The 21375-nt window shown below is 35.2% G+C and overlaps 1 protein-coding gene across 1 annotated transcript in view; it reads right to left on the bottom strand.

The window, feature by feature from the left end:
• Positions 1-1449: 1449 nt before the first annotated feature.
• The window catches only part of LOC144979427 (protein amnionless-like), a 53147-nt gene continuing 33221 nt past the window's right edge, over positions 1450-21375 (bottom strand). Inside the window, exons 9-13 of the mRNA XM_078926074.1 lie at positions 17198-17287; positions 15005-15113; positions 9516-9699; positions 6287-6394; positions 1450-1879 (exon numbers count right to left, since the gene is read on the bottom strand). Of these exons, the coding sequence (XP_078782200.1) occupies positions 1706-1879; positions 6287-6394; positions 9516-9699; positions 15005-15113; positions 17198-17287 (665 nt within the window). The 3' untranslated portion in view covers positions 1450-1705. The remainder of the gene's footprint in view (positions 1880-6286; positions 6395-9515; positions 9700-15004; positions 15114-17197; positions 17288-21375) is intronic.

The raw sequence follows: 21375 nt of genomic DNA, 5'->3' as shown, positions 1-21375 counted from the left end.
GGTCAATGGCTATCTGACAACCATGGTAAGAATTTGTTTACATTTCAGGCTCCTGATTTCGAACAACTCTCAATCAAGACTTTTCGAGAGTAAATAAAACGCTGTAAATGATATTATTAGCCGTCAAATTGCCACAAATGTTATGCCTGTCCATTTCTGATGATGCCTAACCTACAATAGGCTCAGTAGCCATGTCGTCATTATCGATTAAGGTAACAAGTTTGACGATAATTATTGGTCCTTTTTAAATATTTTTATTTCCGGTGGACTAAATACACGGCTTATACCAGGGTGCTTGACGCCTCACCTTCACTACTCTAGTTTTTAAGGGAGCATGCTTGTCCACCGTACCAACAATTGACTCGTGGAGACCATTTCCATCATTTTTATTTTTTTACGTCATGGTCAAGGTCTTGTTTTAAAATGTGCATGAGTCTACATTCTACGAGATATTATAATGTGGCCATGGTTGTTTGTAGGACAGCTTACAAGTTGAATAGAGTTGTTTGTATCAATAAACTCCTTGAATACTATTATTATTATTATTATTATTATTATTATTATTATTATTATTATTATTATTATTATTATTATTATTATTATTATTATTATTATTATTATTAGTATAGTGTATAGTAGTAGTATTATAGTAGTAGTATAGTAGTAGTAGTAGTAGTAGTAGTAGTAGTAGAGTAGTATAGTAGTAGTGTAGTAGTAGTAAGTAGTAGTAGTAGTAGTAGTAGTTAGTAGATAGTAGTTAGTATAGTAGTAGTAGTAAGTAGTAGTAGTAGTAAATAGTAGTAGTAGTAGTAGTAGTAGTAGTAGTAGTAGTAGTAGTAGTAGTAGTATAGTAGTAGTAGTAGTAGTAGTAGTAGTAGTAGTAGTAGTAGTAGTAGTAGTAGTAGTAGTAGTAGTAGTAGTAGTAGTAGTAGATAGTAGTAGTAGTAGTAGTAGTAGTAGTAGTAGTAGTAGTAGTAGTAGTAGTAGTGGTGGTGGTAGTAGTAGTAGAAGTGGTAGTAGTAGTAGTAGCAGTGCCGGAATACAATAGGGGATTTTCTTTAGTGCTATAAACTTCAAATAATCTACTTCCCCCTATCATTTTCTTGTTTACTGGCGCTGAAATAACCGTTTACTTTTGCAAGATCCGTAAATCCCCTAAAATCAAAACAAACAACGAAAGTGATCTTCTCTCACATGTTAGTGAGACATGACTTGAGCTTAGAAAGGTGGGTGATATGACAGGTGTACAACACTGTGGCAAGTTGATATCCTTGTCGTTATAGAAATGGAACAAGCCGATGGCATACCAGTAAAGTCAAATCTTTTTTGCATGAAAAGGTCCAACTTGGGAATACAGTTGAAGACAAAGATTTTTTCATGTCTGAATGTGGTTTTACAGAAAAATAGCAAGGAAATGTGTTGCCTATTAAATAAAAATGTATCAGAAAATGGCAAAAAACTTAAACTTTATTATGATATTTTAAAGTTACAATGCATACGTGGTATCACAGTTACGTTGAAAGCAGTTTACTTTCTTATACAGAGAAATTGTAATACTATACCAACACCACACTATGTGGATGTCACCTCATTGCTCCTCACTCCCAACGTCCACCCCTAAATCACGAATGTTAGATACTGTAAAGCGTCATAAAGACACGTTTTCAAACATATTTATTTGTATGCGTAGAGAATATGCCACAGTTTAAATGCTGCTGTCATTTGAATTGTTGATTTCAACCAGAACCATTTTAGCGGACGTCTCTGTAGAAGGTATCTCCGTTGTTCCTTTAGCAGAGCCAGATGCTGCAGAAGTTGAAGAAGCCCCTTCTGTCTTAGCTTGGGAACTGGTAGATTTTGTAGGATCGTCAAACATTGCCTGCCAGGGAGGACAATTAGATGATACTATAGTCCGTTTCAAAATACATGATCACAATTTTCGACCTGTTTCTCTCATACCGTACTATGTATTGTCAGAAAACGATAGGGGCTGCCTGAAGCCGGTGATCGTAAAATACTAACGAAGGAGTGAAAATGGAGAGGCTTCGTATGGGAACAAAACAGACAATGGACGCTTCGGGTACAAACCCTTCGTCAGCACAACAATACACAAATTAACGTGGAAAACAAATAAAATAAAATGCAAAATAACTTGTATCGTCTGTACTCAATGGTATTGCAGTATGAATGAAGCGTTAGGGTGGCGTGGATAGTGGGTAGGGGGCCCCATGGGAGTGATACGATTGATAAGAAAAGGTCAGTGTCGGGGAACAGAACCTACCAGAAAACAATGGAAGATAAAAGACATATTATTATTATTATTATTATTATTATTATTATTATTATTATTATTATTATTAGTAGTAGTAGTAGTAGTAGTAGTAGTAGTAGTAGTAGTAGTAGTAGTAGTAGTAGTAGTAGTAGTAGTAGTAGTAGTAGTAGTGACCTAAATGCAGTAGTAGTAGTAGTAGTAGTGACCTAAATGCAGTAGCTGTAGTGGCAGCAGTAAGAGCAACAGTGGTTGTGAGTATGGGTGACGTTGTCATCTTAAAGGCCCAAAGATAGAATGGACTAAGAGGTTGTTGCCCATTCAACACACCCCCCCCCCCTTGGCCGTGACTTTTTCACACCCCCCCCCCCACCGCCCCCTACTGTTCCGCTACAACTCTCTACTACTACTACTACTACTACTACTACTACTACTACTACTACTACTACTACTACTACTACTACTACTACTACTAATATGTCTTTTATCTTCCATTATTTTCTGGTAGGTTCTGTTCCCCGACACTGACCTTTTCTTATCAATCGTATCACTCCCCTGGGGCCCCCTACCCACTATCCACGCCACCCTAACGCTTCATTCATACCCGTCATGGCAGTTGTTTTTTGTTTTTTTTTTTGCATCGCTTGCAATTTTTTGCAAATTTTAGCAAATTTTAGAGATTTTACACACACACACACACACACACACACACACACACACACACACACAGACACAAAAAAATATCATTTTTAAAAATATAGTGGGGGCCAGTGATGATAATTTTCCGCGGAATTCTGGGATTTTAGTAATTTTTCATAAATGTTCCGTTGTTTTTGTCATGTCAAACATTTTCTGCTAAGTGGTAGTTCATGAAAAAAAATAAGCCTTCTATCATTTTTTGACACCCCTGCTCAGTTGCATGAATTTTGGTGACACTCCTTTATTTATGACGTTAGTCTAGACACACTGGCACCACATGTCAAAAGTAGCACAAGACACATGGTGGCCATGGATGAGAAGATGATCGAAAGGGAAGGGGATGGAGCAAATGGGTGTAAATATTTGTGTACTTTTTAGCTGTAGCATGATAGTACATTTGGCGAATTTATAAGTTTTATAAGCATGTCTTTCTATTTTTTTTTCTTCCTCTTAAATTTGTGTTTTTGTTTGATTATTATGAATTTGGTAATAGAATTCATCACAACTTGTGTCTAATTATAAAACAATTTTTAAAAAAATTAATCTCTCTCTCTCTCTCTCTCTCTCTCTCTCTCTCTCTCTCTCTCTCTCTCTCTCTCTCTCTCTCTCTCTCTCTCTCTCAGCCACGCTTCTATCTTCATATTATGTTTATAGATATCATTTGGTAATAGAGATAATAATAAGTTAGGCTGATCGATTTAAGAAATGATTGTTTATAAGCTAATTTAAATTTGCTTTGTTGATGGAATCTTTTTTGCAATTGATTAAAGATTCTTATTTATAAGCTGCATCATCACAAGGTTGCAATAATACAGGCACTAGCCGGGTTTGTTATGTAAAAACAAATACCTCCTGGTCTTTTGGCCAAAAGTTTATCATAATCTCTTGATATAGTGGGCAGAATTATAGGCCTCTAAAATGTTTAATTGGAAATGACAATTCATTAAATTATATTTGCAAAAGGTCAGGATGTGTCTAATGATTAGAAGTGCTTTAGGACTAATAATATATTAAATAACTATGAATAGCTATGTTATATTTGCATTAGATTTGGGTTTGACTGACTTTCCTCCTTTTTGACAAATTGTCATTATCATCACTGGGGAACCTGTACTTGTGTCAGGATGAAACATTTAGATAATCTCAAAATAAGTACAATGATAGCGGGTTCTTCCTTTTTCTTGGGTACTTCAATTGTAATTCTTGTTACTAGATCCCATTTTCTTCCTTTTTACGCTGATATGACCTTTTCATTTGTTGCAAGCGCTGTGAAACCTTTAAAAACAAACAAATACCTTTCCCTTTCGTGAACTAATTATGGGTTTCTTTAGGAAAATTAATCGCAAATTTTGCTGTCTTTAGCTTGCAAAATTTTGGATTTTGCTTGCAAAATTTGGGATTTTTTTGTTTTTGTAAAATACGGCCATGTCAGTCATATTGCAACCGCCGTTGAGAACAGACGATACAAGTTATTTTGCATTTTATTTTATTTTATTTGTTTTCCACGTTAATTTGTGTATTGTTGTGCTGACGAAGGGTTTGTATCCGAAACGTCCGTTGTCTGTTTTTCCCATACGAAGCCTCTCCATTTTCACTCTTTCGTTAATATGTATTGTCAAATCTTTGCATACAGTTTTAGATTTTACTAGACCTAATGAATCCTAAATACGAACAATGTATCTTTCACGGTTGTCCCAAAATCGCTCATTCTTGTGATGTTTTGCCGTGTTTCATTTTTACCGCCCAGAACATTAGAATGTTACAGTAACACACACAACATAACGTTATATTTGAGGACTATTTTCAAAAAGGGGTGTCGTGTGGACACTGTACAGAATTATTGACCCCACCACCTCAATTTCCTCATAAATCAAACCAACATACACCAGTCCCATTCCTGTTTCATTCACACAATATTGTGAGTAAAAAGGGTGGAATGCAAATTGTTTACGTAATATTTCACCATTTTGTAGTGATGAATTTCCCTCAATGCCGCCCGTAAATCCCATAGTGTAGTGTGTAAATATATCACTAAACGATATGATTTACACTGTATAAAAATATACTAAAAATCTAAGCCTTATTGCGTGATGCAAGGCAGCCCCTTGATTTTAGTAGAACGTTATTAAACTAACTTTTAAACCAGTTGTTTTTCCTATGAGCAAAAAAATTATTATCAAGGTGTAGTGCAGTCTAAGCAATCATGTCAAATTGCAACGAAATTTATGAGACTATAGGTGTGATCATGGATTTTGAAAGATTTTGTAGTTCTGTAGAACTGTAGTTATATTTATAAAACGTAACATTTTGTCTAAATTATGTGTAAGATGTAGACACAAAATACAAACCTAGAATGTTCCAGCAAACAATAAATCGACCTTCGGTGTTCATTAATTGAAGTTTCATTTTAACGAAATCATATTTAAAACATAGAATTGTCCACACACAAAAAACATGTAAAATGTAGAATGGTTAGAGGGGATAATTAATGGGAACTTTAACTATTGAGATGACTGAATGTCCTTGTCGAAATTCTAAGAGACATTTGTGTTTACTCGATGTGGTATACAGAATGACACCCTTTGTATTTTAACCTATCTTATTCAAATAAAGACAAATCTAGAAAATAAATGTCTTTTAGAAAAAATCTTAGTTTGAAACTCATAGTAAGGATATAATACACATCATTATCTTTTTAAACGAGTATTGGTATTTTTAACACAAAATCATTGAGAACTAGTCATTGTCTAATTAGAGTGCTTATTCATACTTATACTCTCTTTGACCCCTGCCGGAGTCCTTAACTGAGGGGAAACAGTCAAATGTGTAGTTTTAGTTTTGGGAGATGCTTTTTTTTCCTTGTAACTAATCCCTCTGTTATGTATTGTTATGTTTTCTGTTTTGATAAACATTTGCGTGTCCTCCTCTTAGTTGGATCCTGTGCTTATGTCTGGGTGAGACTTTTAAGTGATCTCAAACTAAGTTCACTCTTGGAATCTACATCGGTTCCCAATTTGAATTCATTCTCTTTTGTCTTACTTTTACTTTTGTGGCTTTAATTGTAAATCTAGAATTATTTTTTACATGCCCATTTTCTTCCTTTTTTTACCGGTGCTGAAATGACCTAAATGTGTCACAAACACGTAAAAACCATTCAAGAAAATAAAACAAAAAGTAAATAAATAAATAAAATATTAACTATACATAAAATATGATAAGTGCTTACATCCACATATATAGTCTTAACACCTAAAACCGATTAAGCCATCGTGTACTTACTGGATTGAATATAGATATATATATATATATAATACTCACTCCTTGAGCTCCATAAAGAGGATTGTTGAATCCCCCACTATGTGATATTTCGAAAGTCGGCTGTTCTTCTTGTGCTGATGACATTAGCTCCATCTCTTTTACGACAGCCTTTTCAAAAAGACAGAAATAAAAGGAAACTTAAGTCACACTACGCAAAAAAATGAACTTATTATTATTATTGTTATTATTATTATTATCATTATTATTATTATTATTATTATTATTATTATTATTATTATTATTATTATTATTATTATTATTATTATTATTATTATTATTATTATTATTATTATTATTATTATTATTATTTGGTTTCAATTCCTATTCTCAATGGGAATTTTCAAAAATTCTATCTCGGAATTAAAATTTATTTCAGTTTTCTACCAGCAAAGTCAAACTTAGTTTCTTTGTTATTGTTTTTAGAACACCTTTTGGATGATTAGTGTTCACTAAATAAATATATGAATAGTAATATAAACGTTTTAGGTTACACGTATATTCGTATAGTCCGTTTCAAGACCCGTGCGCACGGAATATCGCCAATTCCTCCAAATTTACGAAATGTGGTGCCGTGAAGTTTTGCAAATTTTAAGTGACGACGAAAGTTATGTGAAATGCCTTTCACAAAGACAAAACGCCCGACCAACTGTTGAGTAAGAGAACTCATTAAGTTTGCACAAGACATGTCATAAAACCTACAGGTCACCCAACAAATATGGTGCATGTTCGCCATTCTTGAATTATGTTCACTGCGGGGTGCGTTATATGAAATATAGATAGTATGCGCTTGGCTAAGAAGCTCAAAACTGGTGTATCCATGAACGTTTATAGTCGGGTTAATACAGTCGAGTGAGCATTACTCATAAACGCGAATGGCAAAAAACAATAACAAAGACCTGACTGACGTCATCTGCATACTATCTATAGTGAAATATCTATACTTCTATCAATACTCCTCATTGTGACAATTTTGCATATTAAATCCATATTGTTGTTATGGTTGTAGAAATCACAGCAGCAAGCTATGCCTCTGGCTTTCAACTTTTAGTAGTGTAAGGTGGAGATTAAATTTTAAAATTTAAGAAACTGCTTTAATAAGTCCCCACACCACACGAGCGTTTTACATAGGTTGCACAGAATCGCCTTATTAATTATAATTAAATTAAATAGAGGTCCTCAAATCCTATGATTTCCCCGTTACAGAGTGCATGGAAATATTTAACACCAATGATTAATGAGTAATGAATAAACAAGTTCCAGTAAAAGTAAATCGTATTTATTCCGTTTTAAATATTATGGTACGTATTTACATGCTTTAATATTTATTATTCATTATTGGGCACTAACAAAGGAAAAAAACACAATATTTCTTTATTGTTGTGATTCTTATCTTGGTGCCAGCTGAGGTCCTTAGCCAAACTGGGCGTCTCCCAGGTCTTGCTTGCAAGGGTACCGTTTGAAGCAATGATGGGGTTGGACAGCTCTTCCTATGTCATTGCTTTTCCGTGTTAATCTTCTTTGGCCTGTCTTCGGGACTGGAGTGCTCTCAGACAGAGGTAGAGATAGGGTCTAATAATATTTAATGAAATAGTCTAACACTTGAACGTGAAACGTGTAGACTCATGAATATTTTAAGTAACATATTTATAATGCTAACGCCCAGATAACATGAAATGAACAACTGATAGGTACTCTGGTCTCAAGAAGTACCGGTCTGCGCTAGATAAACAAACTAGCTAAACCATGGTATTGAAAATTATGTTCACATTACATGTAGCAAAGTCATAATGATATCATGCACATCAACCTCATAGGAACAGAGACGTAAAATATGCAGAAAAAGCTGTTGATACAGACTGTAGATCAGAAATAAATTTTAGAAAGTTAATTCAATGTAATCTACTCACCCCTTATTAATGAATATCACACCACTGAATCAGGATAAAAATACGTCTGTTCTTTAAGATGTTTTTGTGGAAGAGACCGTCTTGTTGTGGATCACAGGTTTTATAAAGCTAGCGCGTCCTGTTCATTCCCATATGATTCTTTGTTTTTTACATTGTCCGGTATTGCCGAAGTTTAAGCGATGAGGTACATTAGAGTTTGCTATTTCATGTAGGTGTGAAATTTGCGTCTTCACTAGAGGATTAATTGCGTGACAAATGGAAAATGACAAATCGATAGTTCCACTTGTGACAAGTAGTAACAATTGTTTATATATGTACTGTGCAAGCCCTAAGATATTTTGAACCCAGAATCGCAATCTTGCGTAAAATAAACCCCTGGCCTATGGAAGAGTTCAGTATTCGTAATCACAACAGACTTTAGTGTGTGTATATTCTTAATGTAAAACATCCAAATGGTCACTCATACCAGGCACTTAGTTGGGGCTTTTTATGTTTTTGTTTTTTGTTTTGTTTTGTTTTTCGTTTGTTATTTTTGTTTGTTTTTTTTTTTTGTTTTTTTTTTTTTGTATATACCGCAAAAGAAGAAAAATCCCAAAGTATGTCATTGTAACAGATGCAAAAAAAAATGTCTAACGTCATTAACAATTTTAGTGTTCGAGCCAATTTTCATTAAAATCCTACCTAAAATACCAGACAATGTAAAATTTTAATGACGGTTGGAACGTACTATAGATAGTATGCGCTTGGCTAAGAAGCTCACAACATTGCCATCCGGAAGTATAACGGACCAACACACAAAACTGTGTGTATCCATAAACGTTTATAGTCGGGTTAATACAGTTCAGTGAGCATTACTCATAAACGTGGATGGCCAAAAACAATAACAAAGACCTGAGTGACGTCATCTTCGAACTATCTATAGTTTTGTGTGCTGGTATGTTTCATGTGTTTGTTGTGAGTATATTACAGAACTGTATAGCGTCTATGACACACTGGTTATTCACGAACTGGAACCGAAAGGAGACGAAAATGAAATCACTTAGTTTATAGCCTTATGATCTTGAATTCAACTTTTATAAGGAGTTGATATCGGAGAAAATTCTGAGAAAAGTCCACCTTAGGTGAAAAACCTCTTTAGTCCTTTTCTTATCATTTCTTGCAGGCGTCGCGTAAATGTATACTCTACAGCATAAATCTTTAATAATGAATGTCATATTCCAGGCGCTGATATGATCTGGAAGTTTGTATGAGCGGTTTGATTTCTAACAATGTATCATATCAACCTTTTTTTTTTTCTTTCTCTCTCTCTCTAAATTACTTACATTCCCATCATCAAATGGAGAGGTATCGTACAATGGATTTGCAAATCCTGGGTCCACATGGGTCGCTGTGTGGGGCTGAGCAGGCACACGGGCTGTTGCCTTGGGCATGCGCCGTGGGAGACGTGGAAGTGTTGGCATGGAGACGGTCGGCATTGTGATGCTGGGCATTTTCGGTATCGCGCGGCTGAAAAGAGATCAACAAAAAAACCTACCTAAAATCGTTAATTTTAACTACCTTCTTATTTGAATGGATAACTGATAAATAAAGATAATAAAAATATCCCGTTTCTCAGTGAACAATACAAACCCCGCCTCCAATTCCCTTCATACAATTCAGCAGTCATCAATCATTTTATTGACTAATACTTATTTAAAGGTCTGATAACCTAAATATTTATGGAATGGACATACTCATATTTATTACTATTACATATTATTATCATTATTATTATGACTATTGTTATTATTATTATTATTATTATTATTATTATTATTATTAGTAGTAGTAGTAGTAGTAGTAGTAGTAGTAGTAGTAGTAGTAGTAGTAGTAGTAGTAGTAGTAGTAGTAGTAGTAGTAGTAGTAGTAGTAGTATAGTAGTACTACTACTACTACTACTACTATTATTATTATTATTATTATTATTATTATTATTATTATTATTATTATTATTATTATTATTATTATTATTATTATTATCATTATTGTCATCATCATCATTATCATCATCAGCATCATCATCATCATCATCATCATCATCATCATCATCATCATCATCATCATCATCATTATTTTAGAGTCCATACTTTTCTTAATGCCCGTGGTCTAACTGTAACTACATACTGTATGTACGTTCCACATTACACGTTTGACTGGAGTCATCCGTTCGGTCGCGTTGAATCACGTTTAACAATTTTATATCACTCAGTTTCATTCATTCTCAGGCAATGGCAAATTATCCCCAGTTGTCTACCCTACTCTGTAAAACACACGTATTTAAAAATTTGTCCAGAAAACTTGTCCTTTAAATATCACTCGATTTAAATGACTCTCATCTTGGCAAAAACCCTCAAACCTGGGATTTCGCGAAACCGAATCGAGAGTTTTTGCCAAGATGGTCATTTAAATCGATCGATATTTGAAGGACAAGTTTTCTGGACAATTTTTGAATACTTGTCTTTCCAGAGTAGGGTGGACAACTGGTTAAGTGTCAAGAGATTCGGTTCCCATCGACCCCTGGAATATACCGATCTAATTCAAGATGGCATGCAAAACCGGTGTTTTTTTTTTTTCAAGAATGACAGGTTAAATACCAATGGTGACGGTAGATTAGGTACACACAAGGACAACTATACTGAAAGGATATTCATAATGAATCTTCAGGCAACGCTTGTGGGGGCCAACAAAAATTTTTTAAAATTCATACCAAATTAACAGCAGGGGCATTATATGGAAAGATCTACCTTTTTAGAAAGTGGTTGTGAATGCTGGGTCCAAAAAAATATTTAAAGATTATTATCAGCAGTGTATAAGAGTAGCCAAGAAACGGAAAGGATGAGTAGTTAGATACTCTAAAAACTGACCTTATAGTGATTGATTCATGATGATTTCTTTAGAAGCTAGATTAATGAATGTACATGTAAAGTGATGATGAGGATGAGGATGAACAATTAGATGAAGGGGAAAGGAGATGTACAATATCAACAAAGGGAGGTAATATGTGGAGGATGATCCCAAGAAAAATATGAGTACCAAAATATCGACTAAGGGATACACTACATAGTAGTTGTAATTAGGATCTCTCGAATTTATTGATTTTTTAATTTTTTGAACACTATTTCATCCCTATAAGGGACGATCGGTCTGCCAGGTAGAAATTTCATTGGAACACATGCAGACCAATGTCTTTCACAAATAACAAATTTTGTCGGATGTGGTTCAATATCATCACGAGGAGGGAGTTTGTTTAACCATGTTTACTGTTCTGGTTCCTCTTTAGGCAATCTGAACACACAACATTTGTTAGCTTTATTGTAGTTACCATTGCAATTCGCAACACCACAATTTTCCCCATCTTGAATTTGCTAACAAATAACGTCCATGAACATCAGACCCACAAGAGGCAAAAGTTCATGTGAGGAAAAACATTCGGAGTACTGGTTCATTTCATATAGTCAATGGAGTAGCATCAAATTCATAGTTCCATTCCATTCCATAGTCACAGAGTTAATTAATAAAGTAACTTATCAGATCAATGAGACAGAACTATATATTCACGATGTACAGCTGCAAAAATTTGTATCAACCTCTGGATCATTTTGTCTCAATAAAAAAAAAATTTCACGAATTTTTAAAACAATAGGAAAGTACTTTGCTTATTACAGTTATATTAAAATCGATAACTGGTAAGGAGCGGAACTCAAAAATGATTTATAGTGTCGAAATTATGTTTTTCCGCTTATCCATTTTGAAAGAATTTGTCAAAATGGAAAGTTCAGTTAATTGAGACTTATATGATGTTCGTACAGAATCTGAATATGAAGGAACGACAGACAAGTTTACATTTTATAACAATCAATAAACGTTATTGATGAATACAAATAAAAGTGAACATTACGCACTTCCAACATTTTGAGTTCAAATTTTTGAGAAATAGCTTCGTATTTATGCCAAAAGAGGATTACATAAATTTAATGTAGACCAGTCAAAAGTAGAAATTCATCAATTTATGATATAGTGTTTCCACAAAATGTTCATGTATTCAACAACAACGTAACAACAATAACATGCGAAACTCAGGGTTGATTGTAAAATTCCAATTCCATAGCTGTCCTCTTTAATGGCTTATCGATAGATACAAGTAGATTTCTTTTCGCAGCTTTACGAGAAAGGAACCGATAGAGATTCCGTATCATATCGTATTGTTTAAGAGCTTGTAGGTTTAAAAGAAACATTTAAATGCTGTGTGAAACGTTCATGCATAGATACAATTTTTCAAAGTTAAATATAAACATTCATTGTTAATTTGACAATTTTGAGTATTTAATCACTAGCTAGTTCAAATGAGTTAAAGCTAGAGATTCATATCAGTCTTCGGTAATTGCGACGTGATGTAAATAAAAAGCAATAAATTATAAAGTCAAAATTGGCTGCAAACTACATAAGTTGATACTTTATAACAGTTAATGTGTTTTGCTTTTATTCGGAAAATAGTATGATGTGAACTCATAACCACCAGCCGGAACTACCGTGTCACAAGATTTTTTTTTTGGAAAAACGATGAATTCATCTCTTACTTTGTGGTGCGAAACTGTTTACATATTTAGCAGTGTAAAATCTCTAATTTTATGACAGCGGTTTTAAAGTGGCTTTTTATAGGTCGTGAAGAAGAAATCTTTTTTATGATATGGCATCACAATTCAATACGGGCCAAAATCTTTATTCAGTTAAGAGAAATTGATTCGGCCGTTGACACAAAGTTTTACAACTTTTGATAGAGGGACATCTGAGAAAAACATGCGCCATTCATAAAAAATCTGACTGCTATAGTTCATTCCTTACAGTCAATGAGTAGCATCAGAATCAGATCCATGGTTCCCTTCCATAGTCATAGAGTTGATTAATAGAGTTACATCTTAGACTTAAGATCAATGAGACAAAACTATATAATATTCAGACAATAGTTCATTCCTTTCAGTCAATGGAGTAGCATCAGATCCATAATTCCTTTCCATAGTCACAGAGATAATAGTAATAGAGTGAGTGAGTGTAACAGTAACATCTCAGATCAATGAGGCAAAACTATATATTCAGAGTCTTAGTTACTAGTCCCATACGATTGACAGTCATATCAGCAACACCAGTTCCATGTAATGGGCACAACTATATATTCAGAGTCAGAGTCCAAGTTCCATCATATATGAATATGATATGGTAATATCAGAGCCGCTAACTAGCAACTGTAGTAGAAAAAGAAAGGACTGTTCAAGTTCAAGTTGTGAAATTGACGTGACGATCAAAGGGGCCCTCTAGACTTATAAACTAGACTAATACAATAACGTCAATATATATATATATATATATATATATATATAATATATATATATATATATATATATATATATATATATCAGTTAACCATATAGAGAAAAAAATATAAATGTACAGCAACAGGCCATAATTCATAGTAAAATGAGGAACAGTGATCCGAATCAGGATGTCGGAGTCTGATTCTGATCACCATAATATTTGTGCGACTCGACAGAGCAAGCACGACAATGAGTCCAACTATCGTCTGCAGGAACTACAGCCAGATGCTAATTCTAAACATGTCTTAAATTATTATTGGTACTTCCACTTTTCAAAGATTCTGGTTCGATAAATTAGCCATATCTAGTTATTAAAATGTATTGAAATCAGATTCGTACTTTCGATTTCAAAAAAGATAACAAAACCAATCACTCAGTTTGTAAGAGGGCGTCATAGAAAAATAGTTCATACTTTCCTGTAAAACTTTTCATATCATTCAAGACATAAGAAATATTATTCAAAACTTATGGTCGCCAATTAACCAATTTATTATAAAGTACCGAAACTATTAGAACAGAATCAATTATTGCGCATTCAAGGAAATTGTACCAAGGCAGAAAAGTGGTAGTTTTGCTTGAAATCGTTATCCAACCAATGGTCACCACTAGCGGGGGCTGAAAATCCAATGCGAACCTCCTTTCTAAAGCCCTTCTTAGGTAAACAATTATCACATTCAGAGTCAAAAAAGGTCTGAATCGCATTTTAAGTTAAAAAAGAAATCATTTTAAGAAATAACATTCGTTTACCTCAATAAGTCATAGAAATTTGAAAACGATTTAATTAATTCGATTGTCAGTGCCTGGCTTACACCAACAAAAAACCATGCTCAGTAGATGGGACACCAATGTTTTTAATCAGCCCCGTGCCCAATTTTCATTAGTTGTTCCGCTGCCGCACCTAGCATTTAAATCAAATAAATGTTATTCTATTGGTTTTGCTGAAATGATTGTTTCTTTTGATATACTATAAATAAATGTAAAGATGGCCAAAGGGGTAGCTACCCGCGATAATCTTGGTAGATATTTTACTATCACGACATCGCATGGTTATTTGCTATAGAACTGCTAATTATTTTTTTTATTAATGAGTGTCATTGACTATGAATTCAATTTCATTCGTATTAAAAGATTAAAATTGATATGGGTTATAACGACCACCAGGGCAAGATTGGAATACGACGTGTACTTATTTGAAACGAGTCAAATAAAGAGAACGACTCGGCATGCTCTAGATAATCACTCAATTTAGGTAAAAAGAAAAAACCCACTTTCTGAAGAGCTGTCGATCATTAAAACATACATTTTAAATAACACATTCCCATTCTTGTGGTCTCACTACTTTCTCGTTATAACCATCTTTTACTTAAGGCGAGTATAATATTATGTAAATGAAAGATAATTACCCTGTTCTCTTGAACGCGAAGCAGACCGCGATAACAACAAGGATGACCAAGATGAGGATGACGCCGATCGCGATACCAGCCACTGACCCGCTACTCATCGGATTTCCTCCTGCCGACGATAGAGGGATATAGGGTTGGTGGTTAAATTAATCTATGGAAATGTGTCTATATATAAACACAGAACTACAGGAAACCCATCAATTATATATATATATATATATATATATATATATATATATATATATATATATATATATATATATATATATATATATATATATATATCCGGCGCTCACAAAAACACGCGCCGCTTATTGTAGGTTTATATCTCTGAGACTCTTCATTGGATTTCTTTCAAATTCAAAATACAAATAAAAGAAATCCTTATACGTAGACAGTCAAAATTGTATGAATTTAGGCAGAGAAACAAAAAGATACTGTGATTCTTTTCAAAACCGTGTTCAGATATACAATATCAGAGAAAAATGACGCAACATTGCAGAGAGTAAAATGGCGACGATACTAACATTTGTAGAAGTGTCACGCTCTCACCGGCCAGGCGGAGTTGTCGTACCAATTAGGTCGCGAGTTCAAACCCCATCACCGCCGTGAACAATTTTTATTCTCTGTTGTCTTCAGGCACTTTTCTACTCTCTTCGTCTCTTGTTGTTACCAACATAAGTGCCTGCTCCACTCACTTTTCTGAATTAACATTTGTTGCCATTTTAATCAATCATTAATTATGTCACCATAAACATCGTTTGCATCATAATTCTTCTCATCATGTAAGAAATCGTCTATGTAGCAAACTCACATGCCAATTTTGGTCCAACTATTATAAAGTTAGAACTTAATGTGATCAATACCACCTCCGTCCTCTTTACTGACCCAACGTAGTCCTTTTTCCAACTTGAAATACACTTCTGAATTTTCTCAATGGTGTTATGATGCTCCTATCATAAAGATAATTTTTCCCTCAGGGTTTCTTCTGCGAATGTAATTCTTTGTCCACTTTCTCGGTCAAAGCATTCCAATTTGCGTAATCCATGGATTCAGGCGGGGTGGTTCAGGCGGCCAGTTGTCTTTCTCTATGAAATATATTCTCACTCCGAAGAAAAGCTTGTGTTGTTTTGCTCGTATAGGATGTAGCATCATCTTGTTGAAAAATGAAATTCCTTCCTGGATATAGGTGTTCGCAGTCTGACAAAAGATTTTCTTCCAATAGTTTTATGTAATTATCAGCATAGATTTCCCAGGAATAGCTACAAGACTCTTCTTTAAACAAAATTACAACGCGCAAATGCCATTAATAATTTGTTTCATCTTTTCGATGTCAACATTTTAGGTGGTGTGACAAAATATTATATTATTCCGTTTATCTAATTATTTTGATATTTTGCAATTCTATTAATAATAGTATTAAAAATTTGAAAAAGATATGTTTATATCATTTTACAATAGAAATAAACAAACAGCGGCTCGGTTTTTTTTTTGTGATCACATGAGATATATATATATATTATATATATATATATATATATATATATATATATATATATAAAACCGGGTGGCTTCGAAAAACTGTCCCCTGTTTGGAGATCTCTCGTTTCTTTACTGTCTTACCTAAAACATTGAAATGTTCATGAACAAAAAATAAAAAATCAAATATTTATGTTGTCAACATTTCATATATTATTGAGTTAATTCTAATTACTCAACACAACTACATATCTAAAACAGGATGCCAAATGGAGTGATTTTAAAAGTGCGTGATTTCTTACGCAATTGATTTCACGATTTGTTTGATTACAATCGTTTGAAATGGGAGTTAATTTCCGCCAAAAAGAATCCATATGAGCATTGTTTCAAACAGAAACATTACTCTGGATAAGCTGTGTCACACAAGCAGTGCATTCTCACATTAACTTATGGCATCTTGTTTTGCATCCACAAAAACTTAAGAAATTCTAACGCCTCAGAAGCATGTATATATATATATATATATATATATATATATATATATATATATATATATATATATATATATATATATATATATGTATATATATATATATATATATATAGAGAGAGAGAGAGAGAGAGAGAGAGAGAGAGAGAGAGAGAGAGAGAGAGAGAGAGAGAGAGAGAGACTTTGCACCATTAGGGCTAACATCTCTAGTTATATTTGCATACCCGTATGAGCCGATGGGCTCAGTGGATTCCCAGTAGACAACATTAATTGGATTTCACTGATTGCGTATTTGTGTCCGCCTTTTGACAGGTCTGAAATAGAATGGTGAGATTTAAAATATACGCAGACATATTTTTGTCTTAGGTCTAATCAATGGTTATAGTCTGTGATGTATCGGACAGATGAAATGAATCTTTAATAATGCTATTGAAGAATGATGATAGACTTACCATAATTGAATGTATAAAGAGGGATGTCCTTAACATAAAGTTAATTGTCAAACCAGAGTTCTGTCAAAATGGTTGTTCCAAAAGGAGTACTTAAAATCTGTCAAACATATCTTTAATTGGACATTTTAACCTCTATTTTGTGTTTTGATAAACGACACCTCTCCCCCTCATTCAACCCATTTTACCATTTTATGTCTATTTTATTTTCAGGGGTGAGAATGACTGGTCACAAAAAAGGAGGAAATTTGTCATCGTGAAGATCGTGACCCATCTATGCGACGATAACCTATAAATTTGAATTTCTCTCATATTTACTGAGATGCGATCCAAAATTTGTCTCACAGCAATTTCGGACACGACTCGGTGGGATTTCAAAAGTTGAAAGTGTAATTTCAACACTTGGTGGTTGTAGTAGGGATGATGATGTGGCTGGTGGTTATAGTAGTAGTGGTGATAGGGATGATGTGGTGGTAGTGATTGTAGTAGTAGTAGTGTCGTATGGTCTTCACACCTCCAAGTGTGACTCATTCAGCCATTTGATGTAGTCGTCATCAGCTTTGTGGATAGCAGGATAGCCGCCCTCTATGGATGTTGATGGACAGTGAAGTACCACATGTCCTGATTTGGAGCGTTACAGGCTTGGCATGTTGGTGTTGTTATATAGCTCCATTTGTGGAGATTAGATGCTGTTCTACCGTGTTTAGATCGTAGTCTGTTCCAGGAGGACCACTGTTTTCTGTTTAGTGTGTAGAAACCTGGGAGTGGTGTTGCTGTAGGGTCTTCGGTTAGATCACTGTTTTTTGGTTTGTTTTTCTCCCATTCAGTTTTCCAGCTATCAGAGAGGTCGAAATGTTCTTTTTTGGATTTGTAGAACGGTTTGCGAGATTTTAGGTGTGATGTTGTGGGGGCTGATTGGGTGATTATTCTGAGTGGAGTATTTGATGTTGTTTTCTCCAGTCGGTGATATTGTTTTTGTGTCGCCTCTTCTCTTCGGAATTGCGCTCATTATTGGTAACCACGAGGTGGGAGTTGATTTCAATGTGCCAGAAATTGTTCTCATGGTGTTATTTAGAGCGGCACTATTTTGGTGTGAGTGGACCATGCCCAAACAGGGGCACAGTATTCTGCTACACTGTAACAGAGTGCTATAGAGGATGTTCTGAGGACTGATGTGGAGGCGTCCCAGGAGGTTCCAGCAAGTTTTCTAACGATACCGTTCCTTTTCTGGAGTTTATGTGCAGTATTTTCTAGGTGTTTCCTATATGTGAGGGACCGGTCCAGGATTACGCCGAGATATTTTGGGTTTTGGTCGTATGGTAACGTAGAGTTATTAGTTGTGACATTTATTTGTTGGTCAGCTTGATGGTTATCTAGATGGAACAGAGTACTGACAGTTTTTGTGGTATTCATTCGAAGGTACCATTTATTGAAGAATGATTGCAGAATGTTGGTGTCGTCTGTAAGCGTTTTTTCAATTTGTTTAAGGTCGTTTGATTGCCATGCAATTGCGATGTCGTCAGCATAACCAAATTTGAAAACTTTAGTTTCGGGAATGTCGCTTGTATAGACGTTGAATAGAGTTGGTGCTAGAACAGAGCCCTGAGGTACTCCATTTATTATTGTTCTTTTCCTGCTGGTCTTGTCTCCTAGGCAAACATGATATGTTCTTTTTCCTGACATTTTGTTAAGGAGTGTTAATGTTTTTTTTTTGCAATTGATATGTTTTGCTAGTTTATACATCAAACCGTCATGCCAAACTGTACCATAGGCCGCTGACAGGTCGATGAACACTGCCCCCGTTTTAACTTTTCGTTCATATCCGCTTTCGATAAATGATGTGAGCGCGAGTACCTGTTCAGTTGTGTCACGTCCTGAAACCTGCTTTTTCAGGTGGTATATACATATCTAAGGTAGGTGAAATACGGCCGAGTAAGATGCGCTCTATTAGTTTAAAGAAACAACAGAGCAAAGATATTGGTCGGTAGCTGGTTGGGTCATTAGGTGGTTTGCCAGGTTTCAGAATTGCGAGGATTTTAGCTTCTTTCCATGCTTTGGGGTATTTTGTTGTTTCTATTACGTCTGACAAAGCAATGGAGAGCCAATGTGTTGCTTTCGCGCCAAGGTGTTTTATCATATCAGGGTATATACCGTCCACTCCGGCAGCGCGTCCTGCTTTCATATTTTTAACTGCAGTTTCTACTTCGGTTTTGGAGATTGGTATTGATGAGAGCCCTTCTTGGGGGCGCGATTGATATAGTTTTTGGTATTGGTGGCGGATTCCTTTTTCGAATCTGTGGTTGGGTGTGTGTGTGTACTACGTAGTTTTATTTCTTTGGCTATTTTTTCTACCTCTATCGGGGCAGCTTGTTGTTTTGATTGGCCTTTATCTGGATCTAGTTTTTTGAGAAGATTCCAGGCATGTCTACTAGAGTGTTTAAAATCGAGGTTTTCAACCGTGTAAATCTATTTCTTTTGTCTTCCTTCCTGTAGGGATTGAAGAAGCTCTTCAGCTATGTCTTGGTTTTGTGTTTCCTCGTATAGTTTTAATAATTTTTCACTTTCTTTTGTCCAGCATGGGATATAATATGTTTTCGATATCCGCGTGGTATGTGTTTAGTAGCCCTAGCGATGATTAGTTTGGAAAATCGGTTGATGTTTTCTTGTTTTGGTGGTATTCTTACACGTACGCGATCGCTGTGTTCAGTGAATTGTTCCCATTTAGCCTTTTGGAAGTTCCATCGTGGTTTGGGTAGGGATGGTGTTATTGGGATGGTGAGACCGATTGTAATAAGGATGGTAATATGCTGGCTGTTTGGAAAATTGTTCAGGACTTGGCGGTGAGCTCGGAGAGGTGTTTGATTTTCGTCCTGTGTTATGAATGTAAGGTCAGGTGTGTATTCGTTTTTCCACCTGGCAGAGAAAAAATGTTCCCTTTTCTTTTGGGTTGAAAAGTAGATGGAGGTTATTTTGTGAGGCCCATTCGGATATTTGGTCTCCAGCAGTGTTGCTAGTTTTATAACCCCATTCTGGATGGTGACTGTTGAAGTCGCCTGTGGTGATAGTAGGATGTGTGAGATATGGGTGGGAGTAGGCCATGTCTCTTGGGGAGGTTTGTAGATGTTAATTAGTGTGATTTCCGCGTGTTTAGCAATTGTTTTATGTATATTAGTTACTGATAATGACGAATCCATAATGGTAGTACACTGAGGGTTTTTTGAGAAGATCATGGTGCCATATTGTTTATGGGGGATGATATCTACTAATGTATAGTTACCAATTTTGTATCTCGATGGGGGATTGTAGTAATAGTGGTCGAATGGATGATTGTGTGGTGGTGGTTGTAGCTGTGGTAGGAATGAGGATGTGGTGGTAGTAGTAGTAGTGGTGGGAGGAATGATGTTGTGGTGGTTGTAGTACAGGGGTGAGAATGACTGGTCACAAAAAAGGAGGACATTTTTCATCGTGAAGATCATGACCCATCCATGCGACCATAACCTATAAATTTGAATTTCACTAAAATTTACTGAGACGCGATCCAAAATTTGTCTTGCAGCAATTTCTGACACAACTCGGTGGAATGTCAAAAGTTGAAAGTGTAATTACAACATTTGGTGGTTGTAGTATGGATGGTGATGTGGTGGTGGGTGTAGTAATAGCAGTGGTAGGGATGATGTGGTAGTGATTGTAGTAGTAGTAGTATGGATGATTGCGTGGTGGTGGTTGTAGTAGCTGTGGTAGGAATTATGATGTGGTGGTAGTTGTAGTAGTAGTAGTGGTAGGGATGATGGTGTTGTGGTGGTTGTAGTAGTAGTGGTGGTAGGTTTGGTGGTGGTTGTAGTAGTGGTGGTTGAAGTAGTGGTAGTAGGGTTGATGATGTGGTGGTGGTTGTAGTAGTAGTTGTGGTAGGAATGATGATGTGGTTGTAGTTGTGGTAGTGGTGCTAGGGATGA

The sequence above is a fragment of the Berghia stephanieae genome, chromosome 1 (genome assembly GCF_034508935.2).
Source record: "Berghia stephanieae isolate SIO BIC M18660-M18661 chromosome 1, UCSD_Bste_1.3, whole genome shotgun sequence".
In the NCBI taxonomy this organism is placed as follows: Eukaryota; Metazoa; Mollusca; class Gastropoda; order Nudibranchia; family Aeolidiidae; genus Berghia; species Berghia stephanieae.
The sequence above is the reverse complement of the archived record's forward strand: the minus strand, read 5'-3'. Positions and strand labels throughout refer to the sequence as shown.